The sequence below is a fragment of the Acomys minous genome (assembly GCF_964271855.1).
Source record: "Acomys minous genome assembly, chromosome: 15".
NCBI classification, from domain to species: Eukaryota; Metazoa; Chordata; class Mammalia; order Rodentia; family Muridae; genus Acomys; species Acomys minous.
The window spans coordinates 5,759,913-5,777,017 of NC_140497.1; the positions used below are offsets into that span (position 1 = coordinate 5,759,913).

Here is a 17,105-nt window from a genome sequence, read left to right on the forward strand (position 1 = left end):
TAAGATGCATGAACTCCACACCTGTTCGTGGTGCTCAGCCTGCCCCTCCCTGCCGACGCGTTTGGCCATGGCTGGGCATTTGCTGGTGTGGCGTGGCTGGATGATGCAGACACCGCATGAAAGATTAGGAAAGAAGGGCCAGCACTCAGGCGCCGACCCAGGTGGAACCCCAGGGACTTTCCCAGGCTCCCCTTGGGCTGAGCTCTGGAGTGGGTCTCTGACTCTCTCCCACCAGTCTCTGTCTTCAATGGATGGGGCTCTTCCGCTCACAGGCCCATGGCTCCTAGAAGAACCAGCAGAGGAGGGAGGCGAACAGCTTTGAATAAGGTCCTTGCTGTCCCTGGAGGGGCATCTCTGTGGCCTCCACCCCATATCTCATGCCCTCCCTTGTAAAACTTGTCCTCTCACGTAAGTCCCAGGAGACACTGAAGAGAGCCCCTCCACACTCTGTGAGGACACACACAATAAAGACTGGCGTGGGGCGATGGGCGGAAAGGTCAGAAACAAAGGCACAAGCCTCCCTCTAGCCGTAGGGCAGCGCGGGGCTTGAAAATGGGACAGCAGATAGGTCTTGACCCCTTGAATGATGTTACATAAATGAGACTTTCATGTGTTTTATTACTGATTATTTCATAAGCAATGTATGTCTTCGGAGTCCATCTCTGTCGAGTGCTGTCTGTTTAAGGCAGGGTAACATTCCGTTGTATGGGTATACTGCATTTTGTGTAGCTCTTGTATGCATTACACGGAGAAAATCATTGGGAGCATTTTACACCAAGGAGACCTTTAGAAGCCAAACCAAGTTGATTCTGTCATTGCAACTCAACGTTTGGTCACTTGTCATCAACCTCACTATGGAGCACTCTCGTTTTCATACTGAACGTGTTTCTCCTTACGTGGTCTGATGTCTTGCCACAGCCAGCGATCCCTCTGTCGGGGCCCTGGTAGAAAAAATGGTCATTTACATAACGTTCCTGAAAATGGTAGATTTTGGAGAATGGGCCGTGCTATTTGGAAAACAGGACTGAGAATGCGTGGGTGCTTGTTTTCTACTGTGACCCTGATTATGTGTTGTTCCCACAGGGCCAGCCAGGAGCAGTGGGCACCCAGGGGTACAATGGGCCCCCCGGGTTGCAAGGATTCCCTGGACTACAGGGCCGTAAAGGCGACAAGGGTGAACGGGGAGCTCCTGGGCCGACTGGACCAAAAGGAGATGTGGTATGGTCCTGGCTGGAGTCATGTTCTGTGGGTGGGCACTGGGGGTCCTGGCTGGGGTCATGTTCTGTGGGTGGGCACTGGGGGTCCTGGCTGGGGTCTTCTGCTGTGGGTGGGCACTGGGGGTCCTGCCTGCGGTCCTCTGCTGTGGGTGGGCACTGGGGGTCCTGGCTGGGGTCTTCTGCTATGGGTGGGCACTGGGGGTCCTGGCTGGGGTCTTCTGCTATGGGTGGGCACTGGGGGTCCTGGCTAGGGTCCTCTGCTGTGGGTGGGCACTGGGGATCCTGGCTGGGGTCCTCTGCTATGGGTGGGCACTGAGGGTCCTGGCTGGGGTCTTCTGCTATGGGTGGGCACTGGGGGTCTTGACTGGCATCCTCTGCTATGGGTGGGCACTGGGGGGTCCTGGCTGGGGTCCTCTGCTGTGAGTGGGCACTGGGGATCCTGGCTGGGGTCCTCTGCTATGGGTGGGCACTAGGGGTCCTGGCTGGGGCCCTCTGCTGTAGATAGGCAGCAGGCCTTTCTGCTTTTGTTAATTGTTCTGCTTCTTCACAGGGAGCAAGAGGCGTCTCTGGATTCCCAGGAGCAGATGGAATTCCTGTAAGTGTTTGGGAAGATGAGACGGTTAAACATCGCGTGTGTTCCAAGCAATGCATTTATAACTTAAAGAAACCTTTGAAACGAGACGGCGTCTCTGTTTACAGCCTCAAACTGGGGCTATGGGGGGTGGGGAGTGGGGTTGTTCTCCACACTGGGTTTTCTCCTCCTGGATTCCTGACAAACAATGGATGAAGTGTTTGCTTCCTGAAGGCTTTTAGAGACAGGCCTTCAGAACTGAGTCTACTTTGCAAAAAACCAGACCTTGTTAGCAGTCAGGGCGACAGCATGATTCACGGATGGTCTGTAAAGACTGGGACCTGAGAGTTCACTTGGCACGTGGGTCAATCTGAATATTAAGTGGGCCAGCAAGTACCAGGCTAGAAGGAGGCTGCAGTGGCTGCTGCAGCTGCCCGACTTCTTCGTAACAAACACACAGGAACAGAGTCAAAAGGAGAGCCTCACGGCTCTCATCCTAGCACTTGGGAGGATATGGCAGGAGGATTGCCACGAGTTCGGGGCCAGCCTATGCTATAGAATAGGTCACCCCCACCACACCCAGATAGAGAGGGAGGCAGGGAAGCCTGGTTCGTTCATGAGAAAAATCTCAAATTGCAATAAAACTGTTTTTTTAAGCTAGTTTACTTCTTGTGACAAAAACCAAACAAAAACAGCCTGACTCGAAGAACTCACCCACCCAGCAGACTCCCAGGCAGGCTCTTCTGGCCAGACCCCGAGCTCAGGGGTGAGTGTGTTTGTCACACGGCCTGTCACGCCTCCTTCGTCTGCTGCTGTGGCTAGAAACACAGGCCTTGTGAACCTCACCTGCGCTCTCAGATGTCTACGCCCCAGCAGCATGTGTCTTCTCTCTTACTGTACACACAGGGAGCGACATGGTCCAGCCTCACTCGCCGGGCTGGTACCGGGAACGGGATCCAGGGAAGGAAAGGGAAGTCAGCTCTGTGCCTTCAGACCCACAGCCCCATGGTCTTGAAGGAAGTGGACAGAAGCAAGGCAGCCATATTTAGCAGCCTACATGGCCAGGTCCTCAGTGTCGCCCATAGAGGGCGCCCCAGGAGACTTGGAGTTGCACCATACTGCAGCCAGGAAGAAGGAGGCAACTGCCTCCTTACTTAGGATCTTGGGAAATGAGCAGAGTGAAGAATCCACACATTTCCAGAGATAAACAAGTCATAAAAATGGTTTTCCCACAAACAGCCTGACTCTAAATTGCCCATTTTTAAACTACTTCTTGGAACTCTTTGGATTGCCCAGAAGTTCTGTCTTGATGGTCTGGTCTGGTAATCCAAGTTAATTACGATGGAGGGACATTATGGGGTGGAATGGAAACTGATGTGTCTCGTTTCTGTTCATTTATCATCAGCATGTTTACTTCTTAGCAGAAGTCTTTCAGGGAAATGCCACAGGGCACAGCAGCCCTTGGGTGGGAGCTGTAGAAAGCTAATTCCTTGAGGCGTATCTGAAAGACCAGGTCCAGAGGCCCCTCTTGTCCTGACTTAGGCCCCCAGAGAGCTACGCGGAGAGGAGGAGAAGGGACGCCCCAAAAGGGAGTCCTGACTCAAGCATAAGTCAAGGCCACCTAATGCAAAGAGACACACAAAGAAACAAACTTTATTTTAGTATTTTTCAATATCATTCTATGTGTATGATTTTTTTTTCTCCCAGTTTTCTCAATTTCTCAAATAAAAAATAAAAAAGTATCCAAACGGACTCAGAAACCACTTTGGAATAAATGTTTGGTTCATTGCCAAGAAACATCACTTAAAGAACTTGCACAATTAGAAAACATATACTTAAAGACCTACTGTTTGATATCAAAGCCGACTGTTCTATCACAACACAAACTGGCGGTTACTGTCTCTGTCCCACGTCTGACAGCTCAGCGCAATCCTGGTCATTCCACAGGTGCCTGGCCATGTTGCCGTCCTGGTTCATATCTCTGAGTGCCCTAGGGTTTTAATATTCATGCCTAAATCTAAACGTTTGCAAGGCGTGGTAGGGCATACCTATAATCCCAGCATTTCGGAGACTGAGGCAGGAGGACCTCAAGAAGTTGGCATCCAGCCTGGGCTACATAGTGAGGCCTCGTCTCAGACAACAACAGAACAATTAAAACAGTCACACCACCAAAGAGAGCTGATCCCAGCCCTCGGGCGTCACCACCACCTTTGCTTGAGACTTGGCCTCTCTGGCTAGCCGTCCACAGTTCAGCAAGGCTGGTAAAGCCATCCGACAGCTGCTTCTAATGGCTCGTACAGGCTTTCAGGATTTGTTTCCTCTTGCCACTGCCTGCTGAGAGGGCCCTGAGCAAAGCAGAGGAAGCCACGTTCCTTCAAGCCCATGAGAAGTGGTACCCAGCCTCTACAGCCTTGCACCTGCTTAAGGCTCATCTACACATTTGCTTGTTTAATCTCATTCCTTCCTCTGGCCGTTTTTGCGAGTTATCCTTTCCTTGGATTTGTGCTGGGGATGTGGCTTTTGAAGACACTTGCCGCTGTTATATGCATCAATTACCTGAAAACTTGACTGTTGACCCGCTGTTCTGCTTCCCAGGGGCACCCAGGGCAAGGCGGACCCCGAGGAAGACCCGGCTACGATGGCTGCAATGGGACCAGGGGAGATGCAGGTCCACAGGGGCCTTCTGGCTCTGAAGGCTTTCCTGGCCTCCCTGTGAGTATAATAAGCACAGTGTGGTGCTCTCCTTACCCTGGAGTCTGGGTGACAAGCACCTGCCAGTGTAACCGGCCAAACACAGTGGGGTGTGGCCTTCGCTCCACTTCCTCATCATCAAAGCTGATGGAAGATGCTTTTCCCACCCACTTTTTTTTTCTGATTGTCCCAGGTTCAAGCGAGTTCATTGTCCCTATCCATGAGTAACTATTAGATAGAAGATACGTGGCTTGGTGTAAATTCTTGCCCACTGTCTTGTAGGATCACACTATCTCCACCCATATTCTAAGTAAAATAACAGGGACTTCTGTAATAATAGAACTGAAACCAGGAAGCCTGAATCTTGCCCAGACAGCCTGCTAAGCCCTGAGGACTTAGATTTTAGGGTTCCTGGGGACCTGGAAGGCACTCATGCTCTTCGGCATCTACAAAGAGGCAGATATGCAGTAGAAGTGCGTTTCTGATGCAGGAGCCTTCCTGTAACTGTCCATTTTGTGACCTCATTCTTGGGATCCTTGCAGAGAATCCTAAAGTGCTCCTTCAGAACCATATCTGCAAACCCGGGCTATGCTGACGTTCCTTCGCTAAGCCCTGTACTTTGAAAGCATTGGGGTGAGAAGGAGCCATGAGTAAGCATCCCCAACTTCACCCAGCAGTGAGCGGGTGTCTCTGACTGGTCCACCTCCATCCTGCAGCTGCTGCTTCCTGTGTCTCTTCTTCATGTGGTTCAGTGCTTCAGTGACGCGAGTAACGTGTCTGTCTAGCTAGCTTGAGTATCACCACCAAGAGGCACATGTCACTGAAAAACACTGCTTACATGTAGATATCCAAAGGAAACACGCACTTAGAGTTGGCATAATTCAAGCCGCTCTCCTGTATTAAACGGCTATTAGACTCTAGCTGCTAACGGTATCGAGTGCTAGCACTCCAGTACCGTTATGAAGAAAAGATAGCAGGCTTATGCCAGGGAGGAGTGCACAGGATTTGTCTGGGGTTCTGGAAATAGTTTAAATCCTTTAAAGTGTGTCCATCTTAACTCTAAGGGTATGAAATGCAATGCCTCATACTTACAGTTGGACTTTGAGGAAGTTGGTATTGGAGGTGCCTACCTAACCCACGGGGGAGGGACACTAGGCATTGCAGACAAGAGCCGACAGTCACCAATGGCCATGCTGAAAGATAACAGGCTCTTCTGTGTTTTTCTTTCTCTGGTGCATCTGCTGACAGGGGCCCCAAGGACCCAAGGGGCAGAAAGGTGAACCTTACGCACTGTCTAAAGAAGACCGAGACAAGTACAGGGTATGTTTGCCGTGGGCGGGAGCCGGGACGCAGGGGTCCCGTGAAAAGGCGCTTAGGAAAGCCAGTTAGAAATTAACTCTGCATGTGGGGAGGGATGCAGGGAAGGAATTCACAGTTCATGGGGTAACAAGGCTATGGCTAAATTGGGGTCACATTCCTGTGAGAGATGTACTCAATCTCCCCGTGTTCTCAACGCAGCAGACCAAATACCTCAGTGTCATGGCTTGTGCACTTCGTGCCTATTTCCAGCTCTTCTATAGACGTAGATGAACCCAAAGATGCTTAGAACCAGTAACTCTCAGCAGCTCAGGGCTGCTCAGTCAGGGAAAGGCTTGCCGTGCAAGTAGAAGGCCTGAATTAAAGTCCTAAAGCCCATGTAAAAAAGCAGGACACAGTGTCTTGCACTCAATCCCAGCACTGAGGAGGTAGTGACAGGCAGACTCCTGGGGTTCAGTGGCTGTCCAGGCTAGCTTACTTAGGGAGCTCCAAACCAATGAGAGAATGTGTCTCAAAAAACAGTTTGCATGTCTCCTGAAGAATGACATTTGGTGTTGACCTCTGACCTCACATGCATGCACATGCGCCTGCATGAACTCATGCACCCATATGCACACACACACACACTCACACTCACTCACATTCACTCACACTCACACACACACACACACACACACACACAGAGTCAATTCTTAATTAACCCCTTGTTTCCTCTCAACCAGGGTGAGCCTGGTGAGCCTGGACTCGTTGGATACCAGGTGAGTGACATTTTCGTTAGGGACTATTCCATGCAGAACTTTAGAAACATCTGGAGTAGACACACCAGCTGCCTGTCTTCAATCATGCTTGCTTTGTCCTTCCACAGGGGCCTCCTGGCCGCCCAGGGCCAATAGGACAGATGGGTCCCGTGGGAGCTCCTGGAAGGCCGGTAAGTCCCTGAGGCGGGTGTCAAGTCACTTCTGAGTGACACTGGGCCTGGCTAAGGCTTTTCCCACCATGTATAAGCTTCTCCGGGTTTCATATTAACTATGTGGCAAGGGGCCCATCATCCTGAGGTGAACCCAACCAAATGTCCCACTCAGGTCTATAAGAAGAAAACAGATTTTTTTTTCTGGGACAGGCCATGTGTGACAGGTACATCCCACCTGGGTCATGGCAACTCTAGAAAGGCAGACGCCTCACTGAGTAGAAGCCGCCAGCTGTGCCTCCCTTCAATGCAAAGACACAGAATAGTATGACGGGACTGAGGCAGGGTGAGGAGAGACTTGCAAGAGAAGAGAGAGAGGAGGCTAATGCTTCCCCAGCCCTGCCTGCTCTTACCACCACACTGAGCCCGGAGCACACGCCGGTTGCCATGAGAAGGTTTCTGCCTCATTAGGAGCACTTCGTAGCAGTGAGACAAATAGGCCTTAGGTGACACACAAGAGAGTTTGGCTCCAGGTGAGTGACCTTCTCCCAGAAACTTATTCTCAGGGTTCAGGCCGCTCTTGCTTGGGTCTGCGCAGCATGCTCACAGCCTGGGAGCGGGCACATGTAGTTTCCCCGCAGACCGTGATAATCAGTTGTAAGTATGATTCTCATCTTTGCAAAACCCTTGGGTGACGGAAGTCTTTATGCCACAACACTGTGGCAGAGTCACCCGAGACAGGGCGACAGAGGGACGGGGACACCCCCTGCTCTCCCTGCAAGTGGCTGCCTCACTTACATAGCAACCAATTTGTGGCTTAGCGGGGTCTCCTCTAATAGAGTTCCCAGGGACTGGGCAGGTAGCTCAGTCAGTGACGCGCTCGCTTGCTCACTTGCTTGCTCTCTGTGTAAGTATAAAGACCTGAGTCCCATCCATACCCAGCCCTATGTCAAAAGGCCGAGGATGGTGTCACTCTCCTGTAATCACAGAGCTGGGTGGGAGGATTCCTGAAGCTCGCTGACTACCAATATAGCTGAGTTAGCAAGCGATAGGTTTAGTGTGAGACCCTGTCTCAAGCCATGAGGAGATGGAGTATGATCGAGTGACTGAGGAAGGCCACTGGCCTTCACACCTGTACACACACACAGATACACACACACACATACACACACACACACACACACACACACACACACACACACAGTACACTGAATAAATAAAATAATAAGTATAGTGCAGAGACTTAGGATGCACACATCCAGGTACTCAGTGTATGGAACTGACCTACAGATCTGCTCCACCCGTGAGCATTTGGGAATCTCACGGGAGAGCAGAGGAGTCTGGCTGCCATCACAGGGCCTGGAACCTTACAAAGGACTCGGGTAAAGTCACAAGCCCAAAGCACACAAGCAAGCCAGGAACAGCTGTGGGTAGATAGCCTCACATTCCAAGGACAGAGCCCCTGCCTTCCTCCTCACTTTTCATCCTGCTGAGACAGATGTGGGAAGCTCCGACCGTGCTATTCCAAGTGGACAGTCGATGGTTTTCCCAGGGCCTCCACGCAGATGTCATCTGGGTCCTGGGAGGGGGAAAAAGAGCTTACACATACATGTCTTTGTATTTTTGCAGGGACCACGAGGGCCCCCTGGACCCAAAGGACAACCAGTAAGTTGGTGGGGACGTGGGTGAGAGAGGGCTCTCTGATGGCTCTGTCTGCATTCAGAGAACAGCTTGGCTGACAATTTCTCCTGGTGTACCTCATGCTGAGGACTGTTGTGCAGTTTAAGGCTAGGTGCTTAGGAATAGAGCCTGTGGCGTGTCTGAACACCTGGCCCAGGCCTCATGTGAGGATGCCAGGTGCTGCCTGTTTGTATTGTCATGGCATCTCTGTGGCTGTGTGCAGATCACACTGGTGAGCCATGGTGAAAGGCGTGCATTGGAGCAATCTCCTACGTATCTACAGGTGCAGTTGTCCAGGGTAGCCAAGGGGACACTATGTTTGTTTAAGGGGAGTAGGTGGCTTTCATCCTACCTGGATATAGTGAGAGTCAGCCAGAGCCTAAGGTCAGCACCAGGGGCTTACCCAGTGCTGCTGAGTCAGACTGGAGCCCAGAGCCACACCGCATCCACGGCGGGGTACCTGTTATATTGGGGAGAGGCACAGCCAAGCGTGTAGGATATTAGAACCGTGGAGAACAGAACCAGGCTCTGTCATAACCGAGAAGGTTGGACAGATGTCCAGACTCAGTAATGCTGATGAGAAAAATATCTGATCAGAGACACTTGGGGTCCAGCAGGAAGCCTGGAAGAGCCATCCGCGGCTGCATATGTCTTCTTGTGTTCCCACGCCTGCTCCATGTGCAGTCCCATTTCTGTGACCCCTGGTAACCTTGGCTGCCACCCACCCACATACCCCTCAGGCTCCCATCCCCTCCAACAGAGCCTCCAGCTGGAGCTGGAACTTGAGGAGGCTCCTGAATATCCCCCCACACTCTCCCCGCACTGACCCCCCTCAGACAGCCCTGAGCAGGGTGGGAAGGGCCTAGAGCCAAGGACAGCGGAAGCCACAGAGCTGCGAGGCCACGGAAGCAGTGGCCCGGCCCAGGCTCTGGCCTTAGATCTCCCCTGGCTGCTGCGAATACAAACAGCCCCCTCACTCTGGGCCAAGTCACTTCCTGGCAACTTTGACAAGCATCTATGAGTAGAGAGCGCGGTAGGGACGCGCTTAGCCGCCATGCTTTGATATCAGCTCCCAGCCAGGTGGCGAAGCAGGAAAAGCAGAATTTAATTAAAGGCTTTGCTTTTTATTTTCAAAAGATATCTAAGCACTGGAGGAGGCAGACGGTAGATTGCAGAGAGAGGCTTGGAGGGGTCCTGTGTGACTCCTGCTCACTGTAGCAATAGAGAGACCCTGGGAAAGAGGCACAGCTGCTTGGGGGCAAAGGGAGAGAGTGCTGTGTGAAAGCGCGTGTGAATTTGTGGGGTGGCTTCTTGCGTCGCTGGTCTCAGGCATGGGGGGGGGGGGCCTGACTCCAGCCCAGCTGCTCCTCAGAGGGACTGTAAGATAAACACTGGCTGAGACACAAGCCTGCCTTTGCCTCAGAAAACAATCTGAGCAGCCACGTAAATATGAGATGTGAACTGGGTTAAGTCTCCTAAAATCATTACAAAGGAAAAAATGTTTATATGAGGTCAGGGTGGTTTTTATCAAAAATGAGATGACTTGTGATCTCCAGATATGGAGTCTGGGCCATCATCTGGCCTGTGCCTAAAGTTAGAAGGCCCAGAACCTGAGAGAGCTCCAGCCTTCTTCAGATGGGTCTGAGGGGAGCTTAGTGCTAACAGCTGAACAGAAACGCTCTGGGCTCCTCCACTCACTCCTCAGGCCTGCCTTAAGCAAAGGACCAGGCAGAGCATTTGGCTCTTAAAGTTTAGGGAGGGTTTAGCTTGGTCTCTTTTCTCCTAAAAATGACATACAAACTCACAGACATCTCCTGTTTCCAGGGCAACCGAGGACTTGGTTTTTACGGAGAAACGGGTGAAAAGGTAAAGATGACACAGTCTATTGACCATCACTACCAGGGTGACCTGGTGCTGTCCAGGTGACATGCAAACCTCCAGTATGCATAAGATGGTGGTCGACTGCCAGGTCACCCGCACAGTTGTCAATCAAGGAGATACAAAAGTAATCCGTCTAGGTGGACATAGATTCTGACAGGAGCAGGTGACTTCGACCCGCTGGGGAGTGGCTGTGTCCCCTAAGAATGCCTTCTAATGTGTGGGGCCCAGAGATGATTAAAGGGACTCAGCTTAAGACTAACCTGGAACAGATCATGTGACTGCCCTGGCTGAGTTCAATCATGAAAGAAGGCTGTGTGGCTTCTGCTACCTCCAACAGCTATCCTTCCATGACCCCAGAGGCTGGAAGAGAACAGTGCCTACACCTGCAGCCGACCCCACCATCACACACACCTGAAGCCCACCCCACCCTCACACACACTGTGAGCTGTCTGCTCGCTGAGCAGCAGATCCATGCCTCAGGCTCTCCTACGTGAGTGATGTCACCTTGTGGGCAGTCTGCTTTCTCACTGAATACCCTAAGTGGAAATCAGAATTCCCAAAACATTAAGGGGAGAAATTAAAGATCAAAACACATAAAAAGGTAAAGTCCCCGACAATGAAATATCCCATAGTAAGTAGGTAAAAATAAAAGGAGGGAGGGCCTGGTGAGGAAACACTGGTGGGAGGGGATGGCCACATGGAGGGCTGTGGAGATGAAGGTAAACTTGGCAACCCACAAAAAGGCGTTACTCGGACCCTAATGAACACAGTGAAGCCTTCATGGCTACTGTAGCCTCAAACAGTCTTTGAGAGTGTTGACGAGTGTCCAGAACACACACAGGCCTTCAGAAGCCGGCCCGGCTCTCGGTCTGCTACACGGTAGCTGAGCTCAAACCAGCACTGTCATTTGAAGGTAGATATAGCAAAAGAAGCATCCATCAGGCCCTTCGGCACTCATCAGTGTCTGAAGGAGAAAGGGCGTGATCAAGACATGAGCTTGCTGGCCATTGCTGCCCACACGGGACAGTGTCTGCTGCTGCGGACACAAACGCAGTGAAAGTCTCCTCGAGATAGTTAGTCCAGCCTTTGCTCTTTAGTACACATAATACCTTTTGCTTGTGGCGACGACAGCCACCTCTCACTTCAGGCCTAATGACTTCCCTGTGTGGGCATCTGCCAAAGGCTGTAGCCCACAGAAGCAGGCGCAGTGGAGAATTACTAGTGATCTCTGTGACCTTTGACATATAAATGCTAAACAATTGCTGACGGAAGTTTGGTTCAGAGGATTTTAGATTATGATTCTTTTTGGTGGGGTTATTTTATTGTCACAACGCAAAGCAAGAGCAAAATAGTGCGTGTGGTAAGGGTGTGCTGTCACTCAAGTCCTGTGCCCTTCATCTGATTCAAAACCGTCGTCGCTTTTGCTGAACAATCTGCAGGGTGACGTAGGAGAGCCAGGACCCAATGGGATCCCATCCGAAATCACACTTGCTGGGCCTACGCCATCAACATACAACCCGGATCTGTACAAGGTAAAAGAGTGGCCATTCCCAGTCCACCTAGGGAAGGGGAGAGTGAGAAGCATTTTATGCAAACAGGCGCATCCCAAACTCGGGAAAACCCCTATCAGATTTGCACCAGCTGCTGAAGGTACTGTATGGTCCCAGCCAGCCTGCGGGAGGCAGTTGTGAGCTGCAGGAGCCTGAGTGTTGACGGCAAAAATGGGCCAAGGTCCTGCCAGTCCAAAAAACAAACAAACAAACAATAGAGTGAAGAATGTCTGCTCTGCGTTTAAAGCTACTTTGGCTTGAGATGTTAGGTATTCCAGCTGCCTGTTCCCAAGCAGACCTTAGTGACTGGGTGTGGCTGTGTGGGTCCTCTAGGGTGTGTTCTCTCACTGTGGGACAGATCTGTGGGAGCCCAGACGTGCTTGTGCCCTGGTGCTGGTGCAGATAGCACTCGGTCGGAAGAGGGAAGGCCTCCGAGCCACATGAGAACTCATTCACCTCAGGAAGATTCCTTTTTCCACGGCTGGGTTTTGAAGCTGCCGCATTTGGGAGTTAACCGATGGCCAGGAATCCATCAGGATTGCTTGAGATTTTATCCGATCCCTTTTAGCCTTGCATCCTAAGCTGGGATGGGTGCTTGCCCGCTGCTGATCTCAGAGGTGTGAACATGTCTTGTTCTGTGTGCTCTTCACAGGGCGAAAAGGGAAGCAAAGGAGAGCAAGGGGTCCCAGTAAGTCCAGCGACGACCTCCTCCCTCCTCTGGCTGCTCTATCCTCGGGGCTCCTGTTGGGGTGGTGGGCTGTGCCCTTGGGTTCTCGTGCACGTCTCTGTGCAAGGAGGAATCATGGATGCATGGTGTTTTCTTTAACAGTATGGATATTCAGCACTGTCTATCCCTTCCTGGTTCGTCCTCACAGTCATTCACGCTGTGGTGGCGTGTGGCATCCTGGGTAAAGAGGATCAGCACACAGCCCTGTGCTGTCTCTACCCTCACACTATCTGTTCTGGCATCTTATCACTGAGAGGCCTGGAAGGCTGCAGAGTGGCCCGGTGGTGGGGTCAGCTCCAGAAAGCCCTCACATCCTGGTTTCTCTCTCCTAGGGCATATCCATGAAAGGCGAGGAAGGCATCATGGGATTCCCAGGGATACGGGTGAGCCAGTCCTGTGTGTATTTGTGTGTGTGTGTGTGTGTGTGTGTGTGTGTGTGTGTGCATACGTGCCCCATGCTCTTTATAGCTACAGTTGTCTGCCCAGTTGGCGCTTTGCTTTTTAAACAGATTTTCTTTTTCATTAGCTCAGTCTTTAGGTTCATAGAAAAACTGAGCAAAAAGTAGAGATTTCCCATGGCCCTCTGGCCCCCACCCTGGACACAGCCAGCTGGCTGGGCACGTGACACCAGGGACATCCCTCAGGTGCATTTGCTACCACGTTCACCCCATGCTGAAGTTTTTAAAACACCGTAGCTGCCCTGGAGCTTTGTCCTGGTATGAGGCCTGACTAATTTTTGTAACAAACTGGAGAGAGTAATCTAAAATGTAGGTTCATTTCTGGTCACCCAAAGAGTCCAATAAAGATGTCCCTCGTTGTGGGGGGGGGAGACCTGTCTCTAAGAGGAAGGTGTCACCTTCAGAGCCATGAGCCTCAACAGCCACCTTGGCACCTGGGGTTGAGTTTGGCCACCTGTACCTTCTCTTCCAAACCTTGACAGCAGAAGGCTGCACCATGGTCGTTGGCACTGTCACTCAGCCCTCTGGGAAACTTTGTCACCTGACTGTGTTTTCTGTTCACCACAGGGTTTTCCTGGCCTTGATGGAGAAAAAGGAGTCTTAGGACAGAAGGTAAGTCTGACACACAGGATATGGACTGTGCAGGCATGAAACCTCATGTATATAACCAGTGGCATCTCAGAAAACTGTATTCGTCCCCAAAGCCCACTGGGATGTCCCCTGCATTTACAGGCTCATAACTTTACTGTTGCAACTCTCAGAGTCCCTACAGGAGCATCGGCCCCATCTCAGCTTTGCACAGAACTCACCCGTCATTAGGTTACCTAGGACCTAATGATGTCGCCTCCATCATTAGGTCCCCAGCCCCGAACTTCACATCCCTCTGTGTCATTGTCACTCATAGGTTGTCAGCAGTGTGACTGAGATCCCACCTGTATTTCCTAGGTACCCACACACACTTTAATACTTGTTTGTGTTTAATGACAGCTTGGTTGCTTTTCCCCTGTACTCTGACACAGTTTTGACTGTTTAAAAGAAAAAGAAATTGTATGTGAGAAATTTATTACAGGTCCAGATGAGATTAAGCACCAACTACACATGACAGGAGCAGAAAGTGCACACAGAAATGTCTTTATCTAATTAATGATTTATTTTTTTAAAATATTTATTTATTATGTATACAATGTTCTGCCTGCACGTACACCTGCCCACCAGAAGAGGGCATGAGATCTCATTGTAGATGGTTGTGAGCCACCATGTGGTTGCTGGGAATTGAACTCAGGACCTCTGAAAGAGCAGACAGTGCTCTTAACCTCTGAGCCATCTCTCCAGCCCCACCTCGTCTCCCACAGTGGGGTCTGATTTTAGATCTGTGCCAGCCTTCAGGGTCATGTGACCTGCCATAACTTGACAACAAAGGAATTATAGGTGCATTTGTGCCGTGCTGTTCCACGTTTCACCCAGCAGGCTACATGTAGGGTCATCCCAGGTCGGCACATATGTACCCAAACATGCTTGGAAGCTACAGAGTTAAAGGACACATATACAACATGTTTACTTGCTCCAGGTGTGAGCAACAGAGTGCACACACAGGGTACCCGCCACTGGGGTCCCCCCATGCTGTCCTGACAGGCACACAGAGAGCAGCCTCCGAATGCCAGGTCCCCCTGAGTCCCACTCACGTTGCCACAGCAGGTAGCCCAGAGGCTGAACTAAGACAGGAGGGCTATATGCCTGTTCTGGTGTAGCAGGGAGTCTTACCTCCTGGCGTCATGGCCAACTTCTATGGCTGCAGCTAGAGGCCAAGTTCTGGCACTGACCATGTGCCGTGGAGACTGGTATCACAACTGTTCATTTCCTCTCCTTGCTGACCCTAAACTCAGGCTGGAGGCCGCACACTCACTACAGCCAACTTCCTATGACATGAGTTCTTGGCTAAGAGTGTTCCCAAAGGTAACACAGCAGAGGCAGTAGCTGTTCCCCTCTCCACGTCAAGGCCAGAATGCCACTGCCTTAAGGATGGCAAAGAGCAGATACCGTAGAGGCAACTACAGCAGGCAGTGTACCCGAAACCCAGCCGAGTCGGTCAGCACACTGCTCAGGTGGCCAGGTGATGTGCCGCCACTCTTCCCCGAACACAAAGGAACCATCACGTCCAAAACTGCAGCTCAACACAGCTGCCCCTGGAACTAGAGGTCCATGAAGGCTAGAATCCTAGACTAGGGCCCAGCAAGCCCCAGCCCCTGGCTGCCTGGCTGCTGCAGCCTAGGGATGCCCATCCAGCTTTCTCTCTGTAACTGGAGAAGAAACAGACATCTGTGCTTAAGTGGGTCAGAGGAAGAAATAGTTTACCCAACTGAAAAAATAGAGAAATAGGCAGACATACACAAATGACTCATCGTACTGAGTGTCAGTGCAAACCACACTGTCCAGCCGTCCAGCTGCTGCCTCCCCATGAGCTTTCCAGATGTGCTGAAGAGGTGGCCTTTTGGAGCCAGAAACCCAGAGGCAGCTCCAAGGAGCCCGCCGTGCAGGGCGACCCATTAAGGCGGCGTGCCAAAGAGGGAGGAAGCTCAGAGAAGGGACCCTGGGGAAGCCCCCCACCCCCGCCTCCCTGCAGGAACAAAGAACCTGCTTCACACGCGTGTGTGCATGGACACAGAGATGGGGCAGGCAACACCCATGGACACACAAATACGGGTGCCTAGCAAAGTAACTGGGCCAGTCAAGGAATGGAGAGATGTCCTGTGCATTTGGTTTGCATTACGTTTTTCTGAAAAATTAGCAACTGTTTCCCCTCATTTGGGGAAACCCATGTTCAGGCTCCAGGAACCACATCTACCAGGAATGCTTTTCCAACTGTGCAGGAGATAAGAGCAGGCAGCAAGGCTGTGCCCACAGGCTAGGCATTCGATGGTGTCATGATGTTGCGTCCTCTTGCCCACAGCCCTCTCAGGTGGATCCTGGGAGACGGCTTTCCTCCAAAGGCCCTGAGTTGTGTTGCACTAACCCCTGTTCTTTGTGCCCCTGGGCTGAGGAAAGACCTAGAAATACAGAAAGACGTGGATACACATCCAGACCCATAAGACAGCATCCTTGTGCTGGGCATTTGAGGAGGCGTTCCCCGGGAGCCCAGCTGTAAAATCTTCCCAACAGTGTACCCGCTCTGCCAGCTACTGACCCCTGCTAGTGAGGCTTGGGGGCTTAGGGCTCTTTCTGGAGCGACATGAAGTCAACTGCTCTTGACTGGTCAGCTCCACCTAGTGTGAGAGGCTCAGAGTCAGCCACAGCCCTGCAGAAGAAAATAAACAAATTCAGACCATCTTAGTCTACCAAACGGCATGTGAGCTCCTGGGTTTGACTCTGCAAGGTGACTAGACAGGACCTGGGTTCTGTCCCCAGCACACACTTGGTCATTCACAACCCTCTGTAACTCTAGCCCAGGATCTGACCCCCTCCTACAACACCCAGAGGCACGAACTGCTCACATGGTACACATACATACATGCAGGCAGACTACTCATACGCATAAAGTAAAGTAAATCTGAAAAGAATTTAAAGCACAAAGGAAAAGCTGTCAGGAGCTAAACGTGGCCTGACAGACACTGCAGGCAAATGTCACATTTGGACTCTGGCTCCTGCTGCAGGCAAAGCAGGTTTAAAGGCATTTGTGCACCTGAACTGAGGGAGTTCGGACGCACACTGGATAGGAGCGGTGGTTGAGGGGACTCTTGGTGTCTGCATCGGCTGTGCTGGTGGAAGTGGCATGGAGTTGGTTCTGGGGCTCCCCTGGAGCTGGAGATAACAAGCCCATACCTCTCTTTCAGGGAAGCAGAGGCCTGGATGGTTTCCAAGGCCCCAGTGGACCCCGAGGACCCAAGGTGACTCATCTCTTTCTGCTCCTCACCTAAACAGCATGGGCTGAGGAGATGGGCAGCAGTTTAGAAACGTGTCCCCCGCTAGAGTGGGGGTGCTGTGTGCTGCTCAGCCCCCTCAGCATGCAAGGGGCAGCAGGGGACTGGCTTTGCAGCAACAAGATGGAGAGGTGCCTCCAGTTCCTGGTGGAGAATGGAGCATGTGTGGTTAATCCTAAGGGTTGGGAGGGA

General features: G+C 51.6%; 1 protein-coding gene across 1 annotated transcript in view; it reads left to right on the forward strand.

The window, feature by feature from the left end:
• COL4A2 (collagen type IV alpha 2 chain) overlaps nucleotides 1-17,105 on the forward strand; it is a 133,260-nt gene that overhangs the window by 81,278 nt on the left and 34,877 nt on the right. Inside the window, exons 5-17 of the mRNA XM_084759270.1 lie at nucleotides 1,084-1,218; nucleotides 1,768-1,812; nucleotides 4,384-4,500; nucleotides 5,728-5,799; nucleotides 6,519-6,554; nucleotides 6,662-6,724; nucleotides 8,333-8,368; nucleotides 10,208-10,249; nucleotides 11,704-11,796; nucleotides 12,467-12,502; nucleotides 12,874-12,924; nucleotides 13,567-13,611; nucleotides 16,827-16,880. Of these exons, the coding sequence (XP_084615396.1) occupies nucleotides 1,084-1,218; nucleotides 1,768-1,812; nucleotides 4,384-4,500; nucleotides 5,728-5,799; nucleotides 6,519-6,554; nucleotides 6,662-6,724; nucleotides 8,333-8,368; nucleotides 10,208-10,249; nucleotides 11,704-11,796; nucleotides 12,467-12,502; nucleotides 12,874-12,924; nucleotides 13,567-13,611; nucleotides 16,827-16,880 (825 nt within the window). The remainder of the gene's footprint in view (nucleotides 1-1,083; nucleotides 1,219-1,767; nucleotides 1,813-4,383; nucleotides 4,501-5,727; nucleotides 5,800-6,518; nucleotides 6,555-6,661; nucleotides 6,725-8,332; nucleotides 8,369-10,207; nucleotides 10,250-11,703; nucleotides 11,797-12,466; nucleotides 12,503-12,873; nucleotides 12,925-13,566; nucleotides 13,612-16,826; nucleotides 16,881-17,105) is intronic.